The sequence below is a fragment of the Eptesicus fuscus genome, chromosome 25 (assembly GCF_027574615.1).
Source record: "Eptesicus fuscus isolate TK198812 chromosome 25, DD_ASM_mEF_20220401, whole genome shotgun sequence".
Taxonomy (NCBI): Eukaryota; Metazoa; Chordata; class Mammalia; order Chiroptera; family Vespertilionidae; genus Eptesicus; species Eptesicus fuscus.
The window spans coordinates 4,812,230-4,829,111 of NC_072497.1; the positions used below are offsets into that span (position 1 = coordinate 4,812,230).

General features: G+C 57.7%; 1 protein-coding gene across 1 annotated transcript; it reads left to right on the forward strand.

The window, feature by feature from the left end:
• The first annotated feature begins 2,004 nt into the window (after positions 1-2,004).
• Positions 2,005-16,271, forward strand: RHCG (Rh family C glycoprotein). The gene is made up of 10 exons (XM_054713323.1): positions 2,005-2,191; positions 7,225-7,411; positions 8,383-8,533; positions 9,380-9,527; positions 10,694-10,860; positions 11,097-11,234; positions 11,443-11,579; positions 12,089-12,213; positions 12,436-12,509; positions 16,182-16,271. Exons 1-10 carry the CDS (start codon positions 2,005-2,007, stop codon positions 16,248-16,250), a joined length of 1,383 nt encoding a protein of 460 aa, XP_054569298.1. The 3' UTR covers positions 16,251-16,271.
• Positions 16,272-16,882: the final 611 nt, after the last annotated feature.

The window sequence follows — 16,882 nt, forward strand, 5'->3', positions numbered from 1 at the left end:
ATCATTGATCGACTGCTTCCTACACATCCCCTCACTGGGGATCGAGCCCACAACCCGGGCCTGTGCCCATGACCGGAATTGAATCCGGGACCCCTCAGTCCACAGGCAGACGCTCTATCCACTGAGCCAAACTGGCTGGGGCTGGCTGCGTCTTGAAGCAGGCTTCTTCTCCTGGGAAGGGGAGGGAACACCCCGGTGCCCTGTGCGGGTGCAGGGAGCCACGTTCCGGTCCCCAACACACTGGTCAGGCGCTCGGCTCCAGGGGTTGTAGGTGGCGTCTGTGGCTTTTACAAATCTGGGATCCAAACTGGCAACAATTTTTTTTCCAAATCCAGCATCGGCGAGGGGGCGTGGGTACCCCTCTCACACCTGAGCCAATGAGCAGCGCGCTTTGTTTGGGGGGAAAATTTAGCGATGTGCCTCAAAACAAGCCTGCCTCCAGGAAGGCACTGAAACCTGTGCCAAAACCTGTGAACCTGGATGTCCATGACAGCGACATTTGTCATCCCAGTCAAATAAAAAACCAACCTCGCTGCCCTGTCTGGTTTGGCTCAGTGGATAGAGCGTCGGCCTGCAGACTGAAGGGTCCCAGGTTCGATTCTGGTCAAGGGCACGTACCTTGGTTGCGGGCACATCCCCAGTGGGGGGTGTGCAGGAGGCAGCTGATGGATGTTTCTCTCCCATCGACGTTTCTAGCTCTCTCTCCCTCTCCCTTCCTCTCTGTAAAAAAATCAATAAAATACATTTAAAAAAAAATAAAACTCGCTGCCCAACACCAGGGACTGGCTACATAGAGCATGGTCTAGGCTGCCATTTAAAATGATGTTGTAGCTGAAACCGGTGTGGCTCAGTGGATAGAGCGTCGGCCTGCGGACTCAAGGGTCCCGGGTTTGATTCGGGTCAAGGCATGTGCCTTGGTTGCGGGCACATCCCCAGTGGGGGGTATGCAAGAGGCAGCTGATCGATGTTTCTCTCTCATCGATGTTTCTGGCTCTCTATCCCTCTTCATTCCTCTCTGTAAAAAATCAATAAAATATATTTTTAAAAAAATAATAATAAAAAAAAAAATAAAATGATGTTGTAGCCTGGCCCGCATGGCTAGGAGGTCCCGGTTCAATTCCTAGTCCTGCCAGCCGGCCAGATGCCAGGGCTGGTGGCTGGGTCCCCAGTGAGGGGCGTGCAGGAGGCAGCCAATCAATGATTCTCTCTCCTCATTGATGTGTCTATCTCCCTCTTCCTTCCTCTCTGAAATCAATCAAAATATGTTTAAAGCAGGGGCGGAGGGGGGGGGGAGGCATTGCCACCGGGTATGCAGGGGTCTCCACAGAGGTCAGGGCGCCCCTACCCATTCATCGCCCTGTGGGCCCTGCTCCCGCCGCTGTCCCTTTTCCCAGCGCCGGCGCCTCTGGGCCCCCGAGGCAGGGGACGGGAGAGGGGGGGCGGGGGGGCGGGAGCCGGGCCGCGGGTCCCCTCCCCGGCTGGGCGCGAGCGATCGGGCGGCACCTGGGTCAGCAGTTCCACCACTCGCTGGGGCCGCCCCGCCCCGACCCTGTCCGGGTTTTATAAGCCCGTCCGCCTCCGAGCGCCCGATTCCGGCCACAGCGCGCCCGGCCCGAGTCCCCGCAGCGCGCCCGGCCAGGGGTCCCCGCAGCGCACCCGGCCCAAGTCCCCGCAGCGCGCCCGGCCCGAGTCCCCGCAGCGCCCGGCCAGGAGTCCCCGCAGCGCCCGGCCAGGGGTCCCCGCAGCGCCCGGCCAGGGGTCCCCGCAGCGCCCGGCCAGAGGTCCCCGCAGCGCCCGGCCAGAGGTCCCCGCAGCGCGCCCGGCCAGGAGTTCCCGCAGCGCCCGGCCAGGGGTCCCCGCAGCGCGCCCGGCCCGAGTCCCCGCAGCGCGCCCGGCCCAAGTCCCCGCAGCGCGCCCGGCCCGAGTCCCCTCAGCGCCCGGCCAGGGGTCCCCGCAGCGCCCGGCCAGGGGTCCCCGCAGCGCCCGGCCAGGGGTCCCCGCAGCATGGCCTGGAACACCAACCTGCGCTGGCGGCTGCCGCTCACCTGCCTGCTGCTGCAGGTGGCCATGGTGGTCCTCTTCGGCGTGTTCGTGCGCTACAGCCCCGAGGCCGACGCCCACTGGATCGAGGCGAAGGAGCCAGGGAACCTGTCCAGCGACCTGGAGAACGAATTCTACTATCGCTACCCCAGTAAGTGCCGCCGCCGCCCTGCAGGCCCACGGGCAGCGCATCCCGGCCGGTCCCCACCCGGCGCGCCGAGCTCGGCGGCGCTGGGAACCAGGGCGCGCACCAGGGCGAGCGCGGGAGGAGAAGCCGCCCACAGCCCGGGCCCCGCCCCGCTCAGGCACGCTCCCTTCTAGGAATCGCGCTGGAGAAATGGCCAGATGGGCAAACTCCTTTTTTTCCTGTTGGAAACAGTAATAGGGGCCCTAGCCGGTTTGGCTCAGTGGATAGAGCGTCGGCCTGCGGACCGAAGGGTCCCGGGTTCGGTTCCCTGGTCAAGGGCACGTACCTCCATTGCAGGCTCCTCCCCGGCGGGGCCCTGTTCAGGGTGCATGCAGGAGGCAACCAATCCGTCTCTCTCTCACATGGATGTTTCTCTATGTCTCTCCCACTCTTGGAAAAGAAAAAAGCAATCCAGGTGCCATCAAAGGCCCTCAACCTCCTTGTTAGAGAGCCCTGCCTGGTGTCCCCAAAAGACACGAACCCCATCTTAGTCACCAGCCAGGGGGTGACCCTGGCTCCCTTGCCCAGCTGTGCCATCCTGTCCTTGTCCAGGGCCACAGGGATGGCTCCTTGGATGGCTCCTTGGCCTGCCAGGCCTCTCAGGGAGAGAGGAGAGGTGTGTGGGTCCGTGGCCCCACCCTCTTTGGCTGGGAGAGGGAGAAGGAGCGCCCCCAAATGCTCAGGTACCCAAGTGCTGAGGTTAAGAGCCTGCCTTGCAGACCTCCCTGCTACCACGGCTCTGCCATTCCCCAGGTGGGTGGCTTTAGGCAAATGTCAGCCGCGCTGAAACTCTGTCCTCACCGGTGGAATGAGAATGACACATCAGACAGACCTGCCTCCCACGGGAGGGGTGAGGCTGGTGGGACAGGGCCAGGCATGGAATCCTCACTTCATGGTGGAAAATCCCTAGAAAAGCAACTCAACACAGGAGTTGGGAGAACTCCCCCATTCAAGCTGTCCCACGAACAGAGGGCAGTAGAGCCTGGACTTTGGAATGCAACAGATCTGGGTCCATCACTAAATGGAGGGAGCCGGCTCCCTAGCCACGCTGAGCCTCAGTATGCCCATCTGTGAAATGGGGTTGCTATTTAACGCCCAGGTCCTTTAGGAAGTTGGAAGGTGGCAGGCGCCTGGTAGGGCACACCTCGTGGCACCGAGTGAGGGGACAGTGAATGCTGGTATCCAGTTCCCTCATAAGGGCCTGGGTGCTCCGTCGCTGAATGTATTTAAGTGGAGGCTCAATATCTCTTTTGAGAGGTAACCAAGGCATATCTCCCTGAATATTAGTTTCAACTCGCACCATTGCACTTACAAGGGTTTTTGCATTGTAAATGCTCTCTGGCTGGCATTTGTTGTGGTGCAGGAAATGGAGCTTAGAGACTTGCCCAAAGCTCTCAGCTGGTCAGTGGCACCTGCGGGGATGGAGCCACGGCTCCCCTCAACCCCCACACAGCCCCGCCTGCTCCCGCCTCCCAAATACTCTGTGGCATTGCCAGCCCCTGGCTATGTCCTCAAGAGACTTTGCAGCAATGGCATGGTTCTGCGGACGGCCCTGAGTGTGGGAGAGATGGGCACAGAGCCTTGGGGAACTGAGGGCCTGGCCAGCAGTCCCCAAAGGGGGCAGTTTAGGCGGGGCTGGCCTGCAGAGATCGGAAGGGGCAGGACCCAGGCAGCTTCGGGGCACCACTCCTGTGCCCAAGCAGCAGAGGGGAAGGAGCTGCCATGGCCCATGGGGTGGGAAACTTTGTCTTCAGATTTTGGAGATTCCTGAGACCTATCCTGGGAGGGAAGAGTGAGCTAGGAAGCCGGCGCGGACGCGGAGAGTGAGAGCAGCTGTGTACTGGTGCCCCCTGGTGGCAGCTCTGAGGATCGCAGCCAGCGTGCCACCCTGCCCCATTAGGGACCCCAGGTTGAGAGAATCGGTTCTGGGCGGGGCTGTTTGAGTCCCCCTCCCCGACCCCCACCCCAGGCAGGGGAAAGGGTGGGCAGGAGGGGTGTCTTACCAACTTCCACTGACCTTCAGCAAGTCTCGAACTCAATAAATGCAAAGCTGGTCTGTCCTGAAAGAGAAAAAGAGAAAGAGTAGCTAACAGGATTGAGCAATTGCTAAAGAGCCAGGCTTATGTCTGGGCATCGGCTGGATCTTCTCACTAAACGTGCACCCGTGTACCCGAAACCCAAGAAGCGAGCCCTACCTGAGACCACCATGACTCCCCATGTTACGGGGAAAAACACAGCAGTTCAGAGGTTAAGTCCTTGAAGGTCGTACAGTCTGAACTTTCAAACCATTACTATTTTTTAACTGATTTTTTTTTTTTTTTTTAGAGAGAGAGAGAGAGAGGAAGGGAGAGGGTGAGAGAGTTAGAAACATCAATGAGAGAGAAACGTCATTGATCAGCTGCCTCCTGCACGCCCCCTACTGGGAACGGAGCCCACAACCAGGCATGTGCCCTTGACGAGAATCGAACCAGCAACCTCTCAGTGCACAGGACGACGCCCAACCAACTGAGCCACACAGGCCAGGGCTTAAGCCATTACTATTAAAAGCATTTTAGCCCTAACTGGTTTGGCTCAATGGATAGAGAAAGGGAGCAAGAGAATGAATTGGGGAGGTACCCAAGGCAGGTGGGAGGGGAGCTGGCCTCCATGTGCCTGAGGGAGGGGGAGAACGGACAGCCCCAGACAGGGTCAGGGTCTGGGGGAGGTCAGGGCACCCACAGAGGCAGGGAGAAGGACAGGAGAGAGGGGGACAGGCAGGGGGAAGCATGGGAAGTGGAGGCCTCCCTGTCCCTGCTCTCAGCCACACACGTATCCAGTGGGGTACCCCATCTCTCCCCCGCCCCCCGACCTCTTCAGCCTTGCCCCTGCCCCCAGGGTCCTCATACCACCAGACAGCTGACACCCCTCTCCTCCAAAGCCCCCACCCCACATTCTGTCCCTCCCACCTCCCTGCCAGTTCTCAGCTTCTGTCTCCCCCTCATCGCGTTCACTTTCTGACTCACAGCTCCATTTGCAGGCCTGCCCAATCTCAGACCCCAGCTCCCTCGCACACAGCCCAGCCGGCCCCCACTCCTTCATGCCACCCTGCCCATCCCTCACCACCCCCAACCCCGGTCCGGGGGGGGTGTCATCTCAAACCCCCACAGTCAGCACCAGACCCAGCACTCCCTCCCACCCCGCAACCTCTTCCCACTTCCCCTGTGTTTATCAGCAACCCCGCCAGCTCCCCTCCCTGCGCTGTGGTCTGAAGCTGTCACCTCCCGCTGCTTCACACCTCTCCCCCGGTCTGTCTGTCACCCATCCCGTCTGTTCTTCCCAAGAATAACCACAGCGCCAGGCACGCTGCGCCACACACATTAGCTCCGTGTCCCCACCGCAGTTGGAAACGTGATGACCCGTGAAATGCGGGAAGACACGGAGTCAGCGGCATGCTGTGGATGCCGGGGCGAGCTGCTGTCTGTGGAAACTCACACAGAAGCTCAGAGCTCAGGGCCCGGTACTGGGGCGAGACCCACAGCTCTCCGGCATCAGCTTGCGTGCCCGCTCCCCTGCCCTTACCCTGCAGGGTGCCCATACCCCGTGGCTGCCCCCCGCCGTGGCCAGGCTGCAGTGGGCACCAGGACCTCTCCGCCTTTATGGGGCTGCTGCCTCACCTGCCTGTGAACTCCCACCTGGGGTTCTCTGACTGCTGCCCAGCGGGCACAACCACGCCTTCATTCATGGATATTTATTGATTTGTTTTTAAATATATTTTTATTGATTTCAGAGGAAGGGAGGAGGGAGAGAGAGAAACAGAAACATCCATGATGAGAATCACTGATCAGCTGCCTCCTGCACGCCCCACACTGGGGATCGAGCCCGCAACCAGGGCATGTGCCCTGACCGGGAATCGAACCATGACCTGCCGGTTCAGAGGTCGATGATCAACCACTGAGCCACGCCAGCCAGGCATCTTACCTAATCTTCTTACCTAATAATAGACAAACATGTGAATTGACCATACCTCCGCTACGCCCACAGCCAATCAGGAGTGAGTATGCAAATTAACCCAACAAAGATGGTGGATTAATTTGCAAATGCAGGTGCAGAGCGGCTGGGAGGGGCAGGATGCCTGCTATGAAGGGGAGGGGGGCGGAGGAGGGAGCTACAGGAGCAGTGCTCCGCCCAGGAGCGAGGACTTGCAGGCTCCCTGGCGGCTGGGAGCGAAGCCAGGGGAAGGAAGGCCTATTCTTGCGCGAATATCATGCAACAGGCCTCTAGTTCATGGGTATTTATGGAGAGTCTTCGTGACACTCTCTTAGGTGCTGGGGAACACCAGAGTGAACACAGCGGGCGCGGGCCACACAGACAAACGCAACTGCACATGGTAATGAGAGCTAGAAAAGAAAGAAGAGGGGTGCCCTGAGAGAAAGAACCGCCTTTATTTATTTATTTTTTTTAAAATATATTTTATTGAGCCAAAACCGGTTTGGCTCAGTGGATAGAAGGTCGGCCTGCAGACTGAAAGGTCCCAGGTTCGATTCTGGTCAAGGGCATGTACCTTGGTTGCGGGCACATCCCCAGTAGAGGGTGTGCAGGAGGCAGCTGATCGATGTTTCTAACTCTCTATCTAGCTTCTCTTCCTCTCTGTAAAAAATCAATAAAATATTTTAAAAAATAAAATAAAATAATAAAAATAAATAAAATATATTTTATTGGTTTTTTAGAGAGAGGAAGGAAGAGGGATAGAGAGTTAGACACATCAATCAGCTGCCTCCTGCACACCCCCTACTGGGGATGTGCCCAGCAACCAAGGTACATGCCCTTGACCGGAATCAAACCTGGGACCTTTCAGTCCGCAGGCCGATGCTCTATCCACTGAGCCAAACCGGTCCCGGCAGAACCACCTTTATTTTTTTTAAAAAATGTATTTTTACTGATTTCTGAGAGGAAGGGGAGAGAGAAACGTCCCTGATGAGGGAGAGCCGGCATCACCCGCGGCTGCACCCTCCCCACAGGCTTCCAGGACGTGCATGTGATGATCTTCGTGGGCTTCGGCTTCCTCATGACCTTCCTGCAGCGCTATGGCTACAGCTCCGTGGGCTTCAACTTCCTGCTGGCGGCCTTCGGCATCCAGTGGGCGCTGCTGATGCAGGGCTGGTTTCACTCCTTCCACGACGGCTACATTCTCGTGGGCGTGGAGAAGTGAGCGGGGCGGGGGCGGGGCCCAGTGGGTGAGGGGCGGGGTCTTGCGAGGGGCGGGGCCTGGGCGAGAGGCGGTGTCTGGGTGGTGAGGCAGGCTGGGGGCGGGGCCTGGATGAGGGGCCGGGTGGGGGGCGGGGCCCTGTGAGAGGCGGGGCCCAGCGGTCTGGATGGTGGAGCTGGGTGAGGGGCGGGGCTTTCGGGAGGGGCGGGGCCTGTGTGAAAGACGGGTCCAGGGGCGATGTCTGAGTGGTGGGGCAGGCTGGGGGCGGGGCCTGAGTGAGGGGCGGGATGGGGCGGGGCCTGTGTAAGAGGCAGGTCCAGGGGCCGTGTCTGGGTGGTGGGGCGGGCTCGGGGTGGGCCCGGGGGGTGGGGCCTGGGTGAGGGTGGGCCCAGGGGCGGAGCCTTGGAGTTTTGGGGCTTTGATCCCACTCCTATTCATCCAACCTGGGGACCCCGAGTCTGGAGCCTGTGACATACACCACACGTGCACACACACACACACACACACACACACACACACACACACACTCTGCTTCCTGATCAGCGAGTCTCCAGGATGGGTGGGTGTTCTAAGGGTTTCTCCCTCCCCCTCCCCCTCCCCCTAAGTCTGAGGCCGCAGGGACACCTCAGCGGCTCCTTTCCAGGGGCGGGGCCTGGGTCCTTCCTCCTGACACATAAAAATTGCCCAGAGAGCCCTGACCGGTTTGGCTCAGTGAATAGAGCATCCACCTGTGGACTGAAGGGTCCCAGGTTCGATTCCGGTCAAGGGCATGTACCTTGGTCGCGGGCACATCCCCAGGAGGGGGTGGGCAGGAGGCAGCTGATCGATGCTTCTCTCTCATCGATGTTTCTAGCTCTCTCTCCCTCTCCCTTCCTCTCTGTAAAAAAATCTATAAAATACATTTTTTTAAAAAAATTGCCCTGAGAGAGACCGCTGCCCACGAGCCCCTCCCGGACCTGTCTCCCCACAGCCTCATCAACGCCGACTTCTGTGTGGGCTCAGTCTGCGTGGCCTTCGGGGCAGTTCTGGGCAAAGTCAGCCCTGTCCAGCTGCTCATCATGACCCTCTTCCAAGTGACCCTGTTCTCAGTGAATGAGTTCATCCTCCTCAGCCTGCTAAACGTGAGCAGGGGGGTCAGAATGGGGGCGCAGGTGGCGGGGGCACTTGGGGAGACGGCAGAGGGGTAGCGGAAGAGAGGGCTGGGGAGCCATGCCGGCTGGATTCAGTTCCACCTTGGCAAGTCTCTTAACCCAGGGGTCGGCAAACCGCGCGGCTCGCGAGCCACATGCGGCTCTTTGGCCCCTTGAGGGTGGCTCATTCCACAAAATACCACGGCCTGGGCGAGTGTATTTTGAAGAAGTGGCATTAGAAGAAGTTTAAGTTGCCCAAACCGGTTTGGCTCAGTGGATAGAGCAGTTGGCCTGCAGACTGAAAGGTCCCAGGGTTCGATTCCGGTCAAGGGCATGTACCTTGGTTGCGGGCACATCCCCAGTAGGGGAGTGTGCAGGAGGCAGCTAATCGATGTTTCTCTCTCATCGATGTTTCTAACTCTCTCTCCCTTTCCCTTCCTCTCTGTAAAAAATCAATTATATTTTTTTTTTAAAAAAGAAGAAGTTTAAGTTTAAAAAATTTGTCTCTCCAAAGAAATTTCCATCGTTGTCCTGTTGATATTTGGCTCTGTGGACTAGTGAGTTTGCCGACCACTGTGTATAACCCTCTGAACTCAGCGTCTTCGTCTCTAGAGTGGGACCAGTGACGTTTATCGGGCATGCTTACAGCCTGAGCTCAGGGATCCCCACGCTCTCTCCCCTCCCCCGTGGGTTGGTCTGTGGGAGCCCCAGGCTCCATCCCGTAGCTCGAGAAGTCAGAGACAGCTGGGCATTGTCTGTGCGTGGCGTGGCGAGGGCATAGGGCGTGGGGGGGGGGGGAGAAGGCATCAGAGCCTGACTGGCCCCCTTGGACCCAAGGTGAAGGACGCGGGGGGCTCCATGACCATCCACACATTCGGCGCCTACTTTGGGCTCACAGTGACCTGGATCCTCTACCGGCCCAACCTGTACCAGAGCAAGGACCGGCAGAGCCCTGTGTACCACTCGGACCTCTTCGCCATGATCGGTGAGGCCGCCCTAGGGATGGAGGGCCCCCGTGACGACCGAGGGCCACCATGGTGGGTGAGGGCCGTCATGGGGAGCCGAGGCCACCCGCCGCGGTCACACGGACCTCCCCACGGCGGTCACTGCCAGTTCCCCGTGGGGGAAGGGCACAGGGAGGTTGCTCACAGACCCTTCCAGAACCCCCGACGCGTGGGCAGCCACCCTGCGTTTTCCCTAGGATGCCCCGGGGCAGGCACTGCGGTACCCATCCTGCGGGGGGCGCTCCATCGCCTCCCTGTGCCCATTCATTCCAGAGGACACACATGTCAGCCACCCACTCTGGTCTCTTAAAAACCTAGCCGGTGTGGCTCAGTGGATAGAGTGCCGGCCTGTGGACCGAAGGGTCCCGGGTTCGATTCCGGTCAAGGGCGCGTACCTCGGTTGCAGGCTCCTCCCCGGCCCGGGCCCTGGTCGGGGCTCGGGCGGGAGGCAACCCATGGATGTGTTCCTCTCACATCCATGTTTCTCCCTGTCTCTCTCCTTCCCTTCCACTCTCTCTAAAAATCACCGGAAATCTATCCTCGGGTGAGGATTAGCAACAACAACAACAACAACAAAAACCTAGCCCTGCATTCAGGGAGCGCCTCACAGTGTCATGGAAGAGATAACCTTCCCCCCACCCCCCCGGCCCCCCCTCCCCGAGAGAAAGACTCCCCGTGGTGCGGTGGGAGCAGGTGGGAGGCAGGCAGCTCAGTCACGGGGTCGGGGTAGACTTCCTGGGGCGCAGATGAAGGTTAGTGGGGGCGAGGCAGGGAGGACCTTCAAGGAGAGCCCCCAGCCAAAACCGGTGTGGCTCAGTGGATAGAGCATCGGTCTGTGGACTGAAAGGTCCCAGGTTCGATTCCGGTCAAGGGCATGTACATTGGTTGCGGGCACATCCCTGGTAGGGGGGCGTGCAGGAGGCAGCTGGTCGATGTTTCTCTCTCATTGATGTTTCTAGCTCTCTATCCCTCTCCCTTCCTCTCTGTAGAAAATCAATAAAATATATTTTTAAAAAAAAAAAAAAGGAGAGCCCCCAGATTGAGTGCAATGGCAGGGACGGGAGACGGCCAGGCATGGCCCGGACATGTAATGCCTCTTCTCCCGCCCCCGGCCCCCCCTCCCCCATCCCCCGTCTGGTCTGGCCAGGCACCCTCTTCCTCTGGATGTACTGGCCCAGCTTCAACTCAGCGGTGTCCAACCACGGAGACGCCCAGCACCGAGCGGCCATCAATACCTACTGCTCCTTGGCAGCCTGCGTGCTGACCACGGTGGCGCTGTCCAGCGCCCTGCACAAGAAGGGCAAGCTGGACATGGTGAGCCGGGGGCGGGGGGCGGGGGGGGCGGGGGGGCGCCTGGGGAGGGGTGCAGCTGCCGAGGGCTCTGGGAGGCAGGCAGCATGAGGACCCTCGCGGCCCGCTGCGGGGAGGAAGCGACGGCGGCTCGGAGGGAAACGCTTTGTCCCGGTTGCACAGCTGGTTTCCAGCAGAGCTCGGCGTGCGGCAGGACTGACTCCCCCGCCCGCCCCGCCCGCCCTGCCCGCCCCGCCCAGGTGCACATCCAGAACGCCACGCTGGCCGGAGGGGTGGCCGTGGGCACCGCCGCCGAGATGATGCTCATGCCGTACGGCTCGCTCATTGTCGGCTTCATCTGCGGCATCGTCTCCACGCTGGGATTTGTGTACCTGTCGGTGAGGCGCGGAGCACACTGGAGTCACTACTCCTGATCACGGAGGGGGCGGGGAGGGGGATGTGCAGGGGGGGAATGGGGGGGCAGGAGGCTGGAGAATCCTGGGTCTCTGTATTGGGACCTCCAGAATCCTGGCCTCCCCACCCCCAGCCTTAGCTCTCGGCCTGAGCAGCACCCCTCCCCTGCCCCCCCACCCCCCCCCCCACCAGCCGTTCCTGGAGTCCCGCCTGCGGATCCAGGACACGTGTGGCATCCACAACCTGCATGGCATGCCCGGCATCATCGGCGGCATCGTGGGTGCTGTGACGGCGGCCTGCGCCAACAGTCGAGTGTATGGACAGGAAGGGTACGTATGGCCTGGCCGGCGTGGCTCAGTGGCTCAGGGGTTGAGCGTCGACCTATGACCCAGGAGGTCACGGTTTGATTCCCGGTCAGGGCACATGCCAGGGTTGCGGGCTCGATCCCCAGCGTGGGGGGCGTGCAGGAGGCAGCCGATCCACGATTCTCTCTCATCACGGATGTTCCTCTCTCTCTCTCCCTCTGCTTTCCTCTCTGAAATCAATAAAAGTCTATTTTTTTTAAAAGGAAGGGTACAGATGGAGGAGGTGCAGGGGACCAAGACCGTGTCTCTCTGCTGGTCCTTCCCCAGCTGGACGACTCTTTTCCATGGGTCTCTCTCCCCAAGCTCTGTCCTTCCACAAACGTCCGATCTCCCCGATGCCCCCATTTTGCAGATGGCAAGGCTGAGGCCCGGGGCTCGTTGAACACGGGCGCCCGCTCCCGTCTGTGGGGTGGCAGCACGTGGGTCCGTGGCCTCCCTGAGGGGCCCTGACCGGCCTCCTGTCTCCACCCCAGGCTTGCCCACGCCTTTAACCTTGAAGGCTTCAAGACTGACTGGTCCGCGAGCCTGCAGGGCAGTTTCCAGGCCGCAGGCATCTTCGTGTCCCTGGCCATGGCCCTGGTGGGCGGCCTCCTTGTGGGTGAGTGGGGGTGGCTGGGCCCGGGGAGGCGGGGCCGATGTGACGCTCTGTGGTCGGGGCGCCCATGAATTTGTACCAGAGGTCAGCCAGGAGCCACTGGGACCCTTTGACCCTGCCCTCGTGGCCATAGAGCCGGAGAGGCTGTCCCCGCTGAGGGAAAGGGCTGGGTTAGGCCGAGAGGAAGTGGGCTCTGACCTCTTGTGACCTCTTGACATTCCTTAGGAGGCATTTTGAAATTACCCATCTGGGGCCAAGCTTCTGATGAGAACTGCTTCGAGGATGCTGTCTATTGGGAGGTGAGTTCTCTGGACGTATTCCCCCCCCCTCCCCAAACTCCAACCCCCAGCACAAAGATGCTGTCACCCCTCTCCCCTGAGCTGGGACCTGGGGAGCCAGGAGCTAAGGGGTGGGGACAGAGCAGGAGGCTGTGTCTCCTGGGGTTGAAGGCTTTCATCTAGACTCTAGACCAGGCGTCCTCAAACTACGGCCCGCGGGCCACATGCGGGTGTTTTTGCCGTTTTGTTTTTTTACTTCAAAATAAGATATGTGCCGTGTGCATAGGAATTTGTTCATAGTTTTTTTTTTTAACTCTAGTCCGGCCCTCCCACGGTCTGAGGGACAGTGAACTGGGCCCCTGTTTAAAAAGTTTGAGGACCCCTGCTCTAGAGCAATGGTGGCCAACGAGGGGCACATGCCCCATAGGCGGGCAATCTGATTTTTAAGGGGGGCAATTCGAGAATGAGTTACTAACAGTGACCTTTTGCCCTAGCCGGTTTTGCTCAGTGGAGAGAGAGAGAGAGAGAGAGAAACGTCAATGATAAAAGAGTATCATCAATCAGCTGCCTCCTGCACGCCCCATACTGGGGATCGAGCCCGCAACCCGGGCATGTGCCCTGACCGGGAATCGAACCGTGACCTCCTGGTTCATAGGTCGACGCTCAACCACTGAGCCACTCAGGTCGGGCTGGTTCTGTATTTTTAAAACCACACCAAGATTTTCAGGGTAATTTTGTTTTTTAATCTACTGATTTTTAGAGAGAGTGGAAGGGAGGGAGGGGCAGAGAGAGAGAGAGAAACATCGATGTGAGTGAGACACATCGACTGGTGGGTTGCCTCCCAGATGTGCCCCGACCAGGACCGAGGATCGAACCTGCAACCCAGTATGTTTTCTTGAACAGGAATCGAACCCCTGACCCTTCGGTAGCAGGGACTAACCACTTAGCCACTCTAACCACTTAGCCACACCAGCCAGGACAAGGGTAATTTTAGCTAATGTCCACCATAAACCAGTTTTGTATGTAACGAATACATACACCTTTTAAAATCATTCTCTTTAAATTAATTTTTTAAATTATAAAATGAATAGGAGCTCATTAAAGAAAACCTGGAAATAAAGAAAAATAGAAAGAAATCCCATCACCCTCATTCAAGCACTGTTAATATTCCTTCAAGCCTTTTTATTATTATTATTATTGATTTCAGAGAGGAAGGGAGAGGGAGAGGGAGAGATAGAAACGTCAGTGATGAGAGAGAATCATTGATTGGCTGCCTCCTGCACGCCCCACACTAGGGACCGAGCCTGCAACACAGGCATGTACCCTTGACCGGAATCGAACCCAGGACCCTTCAGTACACAGGCTAATGCTCTATCCACTGAGCCAAACCGGCTAGGGATCAAGTCTTTTTTTTTTTTTTTAATGATCTGCCTAGATTTTTCTTATATAGCCGAGGTAGTATTATACACCCAATTTGGTCCCCTCCTCCTTCTCTTTATCTGTCACAAGAAGTGTTCGGTTTCATTAATTCTTACTAAACTCTCTTTTTTAGCAGCATAATTATTTTCACTCTATATTTAAAGTCAGAACTTAAACTATTTTAGACACCACAGTTACAACCCACATGGATTTAATGCTAATGAAACAAACTAAAAAAAAACAAACACCATCAATTCCCTTATGTAGATGTTCACTCCCGGTTCTGTTTTGATCATTATAATTTACTAGAGGTTTGGTGCACGAAATTCGTGCACTGGGGGGGGGGGGGAGGGCTGTCCCTTAGCCCGGGCTGCACCCTCTCGCAGTCCGGGAGCCCTCAGGGGATGTCCGACTGCCAGCTTAGTGGGCCTAAGCCAGCAGTCAGACATCCTTACCACTGCTGCGGAGGTGGGAGAGGCTCCCACCACCACTGCTGAGCTCCTGCATTGAGTGTCTGCCCCCCTGGTGGTCAGTGCACGTCATAGCGACTGATTGTTCCACCGTTCAGTCAATTTGCATATTAGCCTTTTATTATATAGGATTCTAAGTTCACACCTTTTTCCTGCTGTATACCCTTCAGCCGCACTCTGATTTGAGTAATAGAATTCTGTGCCCGAGGAAGTGAGTCACTGTTGGGCTGGACTCTGGGTGGTTAATCTAGAACAGGGGTCCTCAAACTACGGCCCGCGGGCCACATGCGGCCCGCCGAGGACATTCATCCGGCCCGCCGGGTGTTTTTGCCGCCGCTGCCTGTCCTGCTTTAGCAGCCGACTTAGCAGTGTGCATAGGAATGTGTTCATAGTTTTGTTTTTTTTTTTAAACTATAGTCCGGCCCTCCAACGGTCTGAGGGACAGTGAACTGGCCCCCTGTTTAAAAAGTTTGAGGACCCCTGATCTAGAAGATGACTTCCCAGAGGGAGGAGGGAGATAGCAGTCTTTAGGATTAAATCCCAAGGCACGGCTGACCCTCTCCACCGCACACAACGGACAGACGCCCTTCCGGCCTCCCCCACCTTACTTTTTGTTTGTTTGTTTGTTAATCCTCAACCAAGGATATTTTTCCATTGATTTATTTTATTTGTATTTATTTATTTTTTTAATTGATTTTTTTTTTTTTACAGAGAAGAAGGGAGAGGGACAGAGAGCTAGAAACATCAATGAGAGAGAAACATTGATCAGCTGCCCCCTGCACACCCCCTACTGGGGATGTGCCTGCAACCAAGGTACATGGCCTTGACTGGAATCAAACCCTCACAGGCCAACGCTCTACCCACTGAGCCAAACCGGTCAGGGCTATTTGTATTTATTTATTTTTAAGAAACATATTTTTATTGATTTCAGAGAGGAAGGGAGAGAGGAATAGAAACATCAATGATGATAGAGAATCATTGATCGGCTGCCTCCTGCATGCCCCCCACTGGGGATCGAGCCCGCAACCCGGGCATGTACCCTTGACTGGAATCGAACCGGGACCCTTCAGTCCGAAGGCCGATGCTCTATTCACTGAGCAAAACCAGCTAGGGCTATTTGTATTTACTTAGTAATATATATCTTTTTATTTTTCCATTGATTTTTAGAGAGAGTGGAAGGGAGAGGGAGTGCGAGAGAGAAACATCAATGTGAGAGAGACACATCGATTGGTTGCCTCCCACACATGCTCTGACCGGGGCCAGGGATTGAGCCTGCAACCGAGGTACATGCCCTTGACCGGAATCGAACCTGGAACCCTTCAGTCTGCGGGCTGACGCTCTATCTATCCACTGAGCCACACCGGCTAGGGCCCTCACCTCACTTTTGGAGCTGCCTGTCTGAGGTTCGGGGAGCTTATCATGCTGTCTTGCCTCTCGCCGGGCACACAGGTGGGGTCAGCACAACCGGAATCCCCCCCCCCCGCCCCCAGGCCGGGTTATCAGCCTCTCGTGTGCATTGTGTGCCTTTACAACATTCGAATGCCTTCCCATCGCTCCGTCTCGTCCTGTAGCGCCCAGCACCCTGGACAGTGGCGGACGTGAACTAGGGGCTTGATACACACACAGTCAAGGTTGCCCTGCTCCTCGGCGTGCAATCTACACGATGACCACTAGGTGGCGCCCGCCACACACCATTTTGCGGCTCCCGACTTGCCCAGGCTGTTCTAGTTCCACGAGGGACACCCCGCCCAGCCCCGGGCCGGGTCCTCGGGGTCCTCCTCCGAGCTGCCTCCTCTCTCTGCAGGTGCCCGAGGAGCCCAAGAATGCTGCCTCACATCCTGAGGACTCTACCCTCAAGGCACCAGAGCCCTGAGCCCCCAGGGCAGGTGAGAGGCAGGTAAAGGTGAGCGTGGCTCGTCCGTGGGGGATGGATGGGCAGGTTCTCCCAGTGGGGGCCCAGTCCTGGGACTCAGACGCCACCAGCAAAGGGGCAAAGAGAAAGCATCAGAGACACAGAACATAACCCTCCTGCCTGGAGTGGAGTGGGCACGCTGGCGGTGGGAGGGACGCTCGGGGTCAGACCGCGTGGCACCCACAACCGCGTGCCTCTGAGGCTCTCTGCTCTCCAGGGACTCAGTCTCCTTTCCTTTTTATTTTTAAAATATATTTTGATTGATGTCAGAGAGGAAGGGAGAGGAAGAGAGAGAAACCGAAGCATCAACGATGAGAGAGAAATCATCGATCGGCTGCCTCCTTACACCTCCTGCTGGGGATCGAGCCCGCGACCCGGGCATGTGCCCTGACCGGGAATCGAACCGTGTGACCTCCTGGTTCATAGGTCGACGCTCAAGCCCTGAGCCACGCCGGCCGGGCCTGAGTCTCATTTATAAAAGTGGGGAGGACTTTTCTATTCATTCCATCAACTCGAGCAAGATCCTTCCTTCCCGCCTCCTTCCTACCAACTAACATTTCCTGCCCCTCTGGGGAGGTATCGAGCCCTTTCTC

Excerpts from the sequence above, each read along its gene's own strand:
- RHCG (XM_054713323.1), top strand. The coding sequence starts at position 2,005 with ATGGCCTGGAACACCAACCTGCGCTGGCGGCTGCCGCTCACCTGCCTG. Across the intron at positions 2,192-7,224 it reads ATTCTACTATCGCTACCCCA|GCTTCCAGGACGTGCATGTG; the intron begins GTAAGTGCCGCC and ends CCCTCCCCACAG. Across the intron at positions 12,510-16,181 it reads AGGATGCTGTCTATTGGGAG|GTGCCCGAGGAGCCCAAGAA; the intron begins GTGAGTTCTCTG and ends CTCTCTCTGCAG.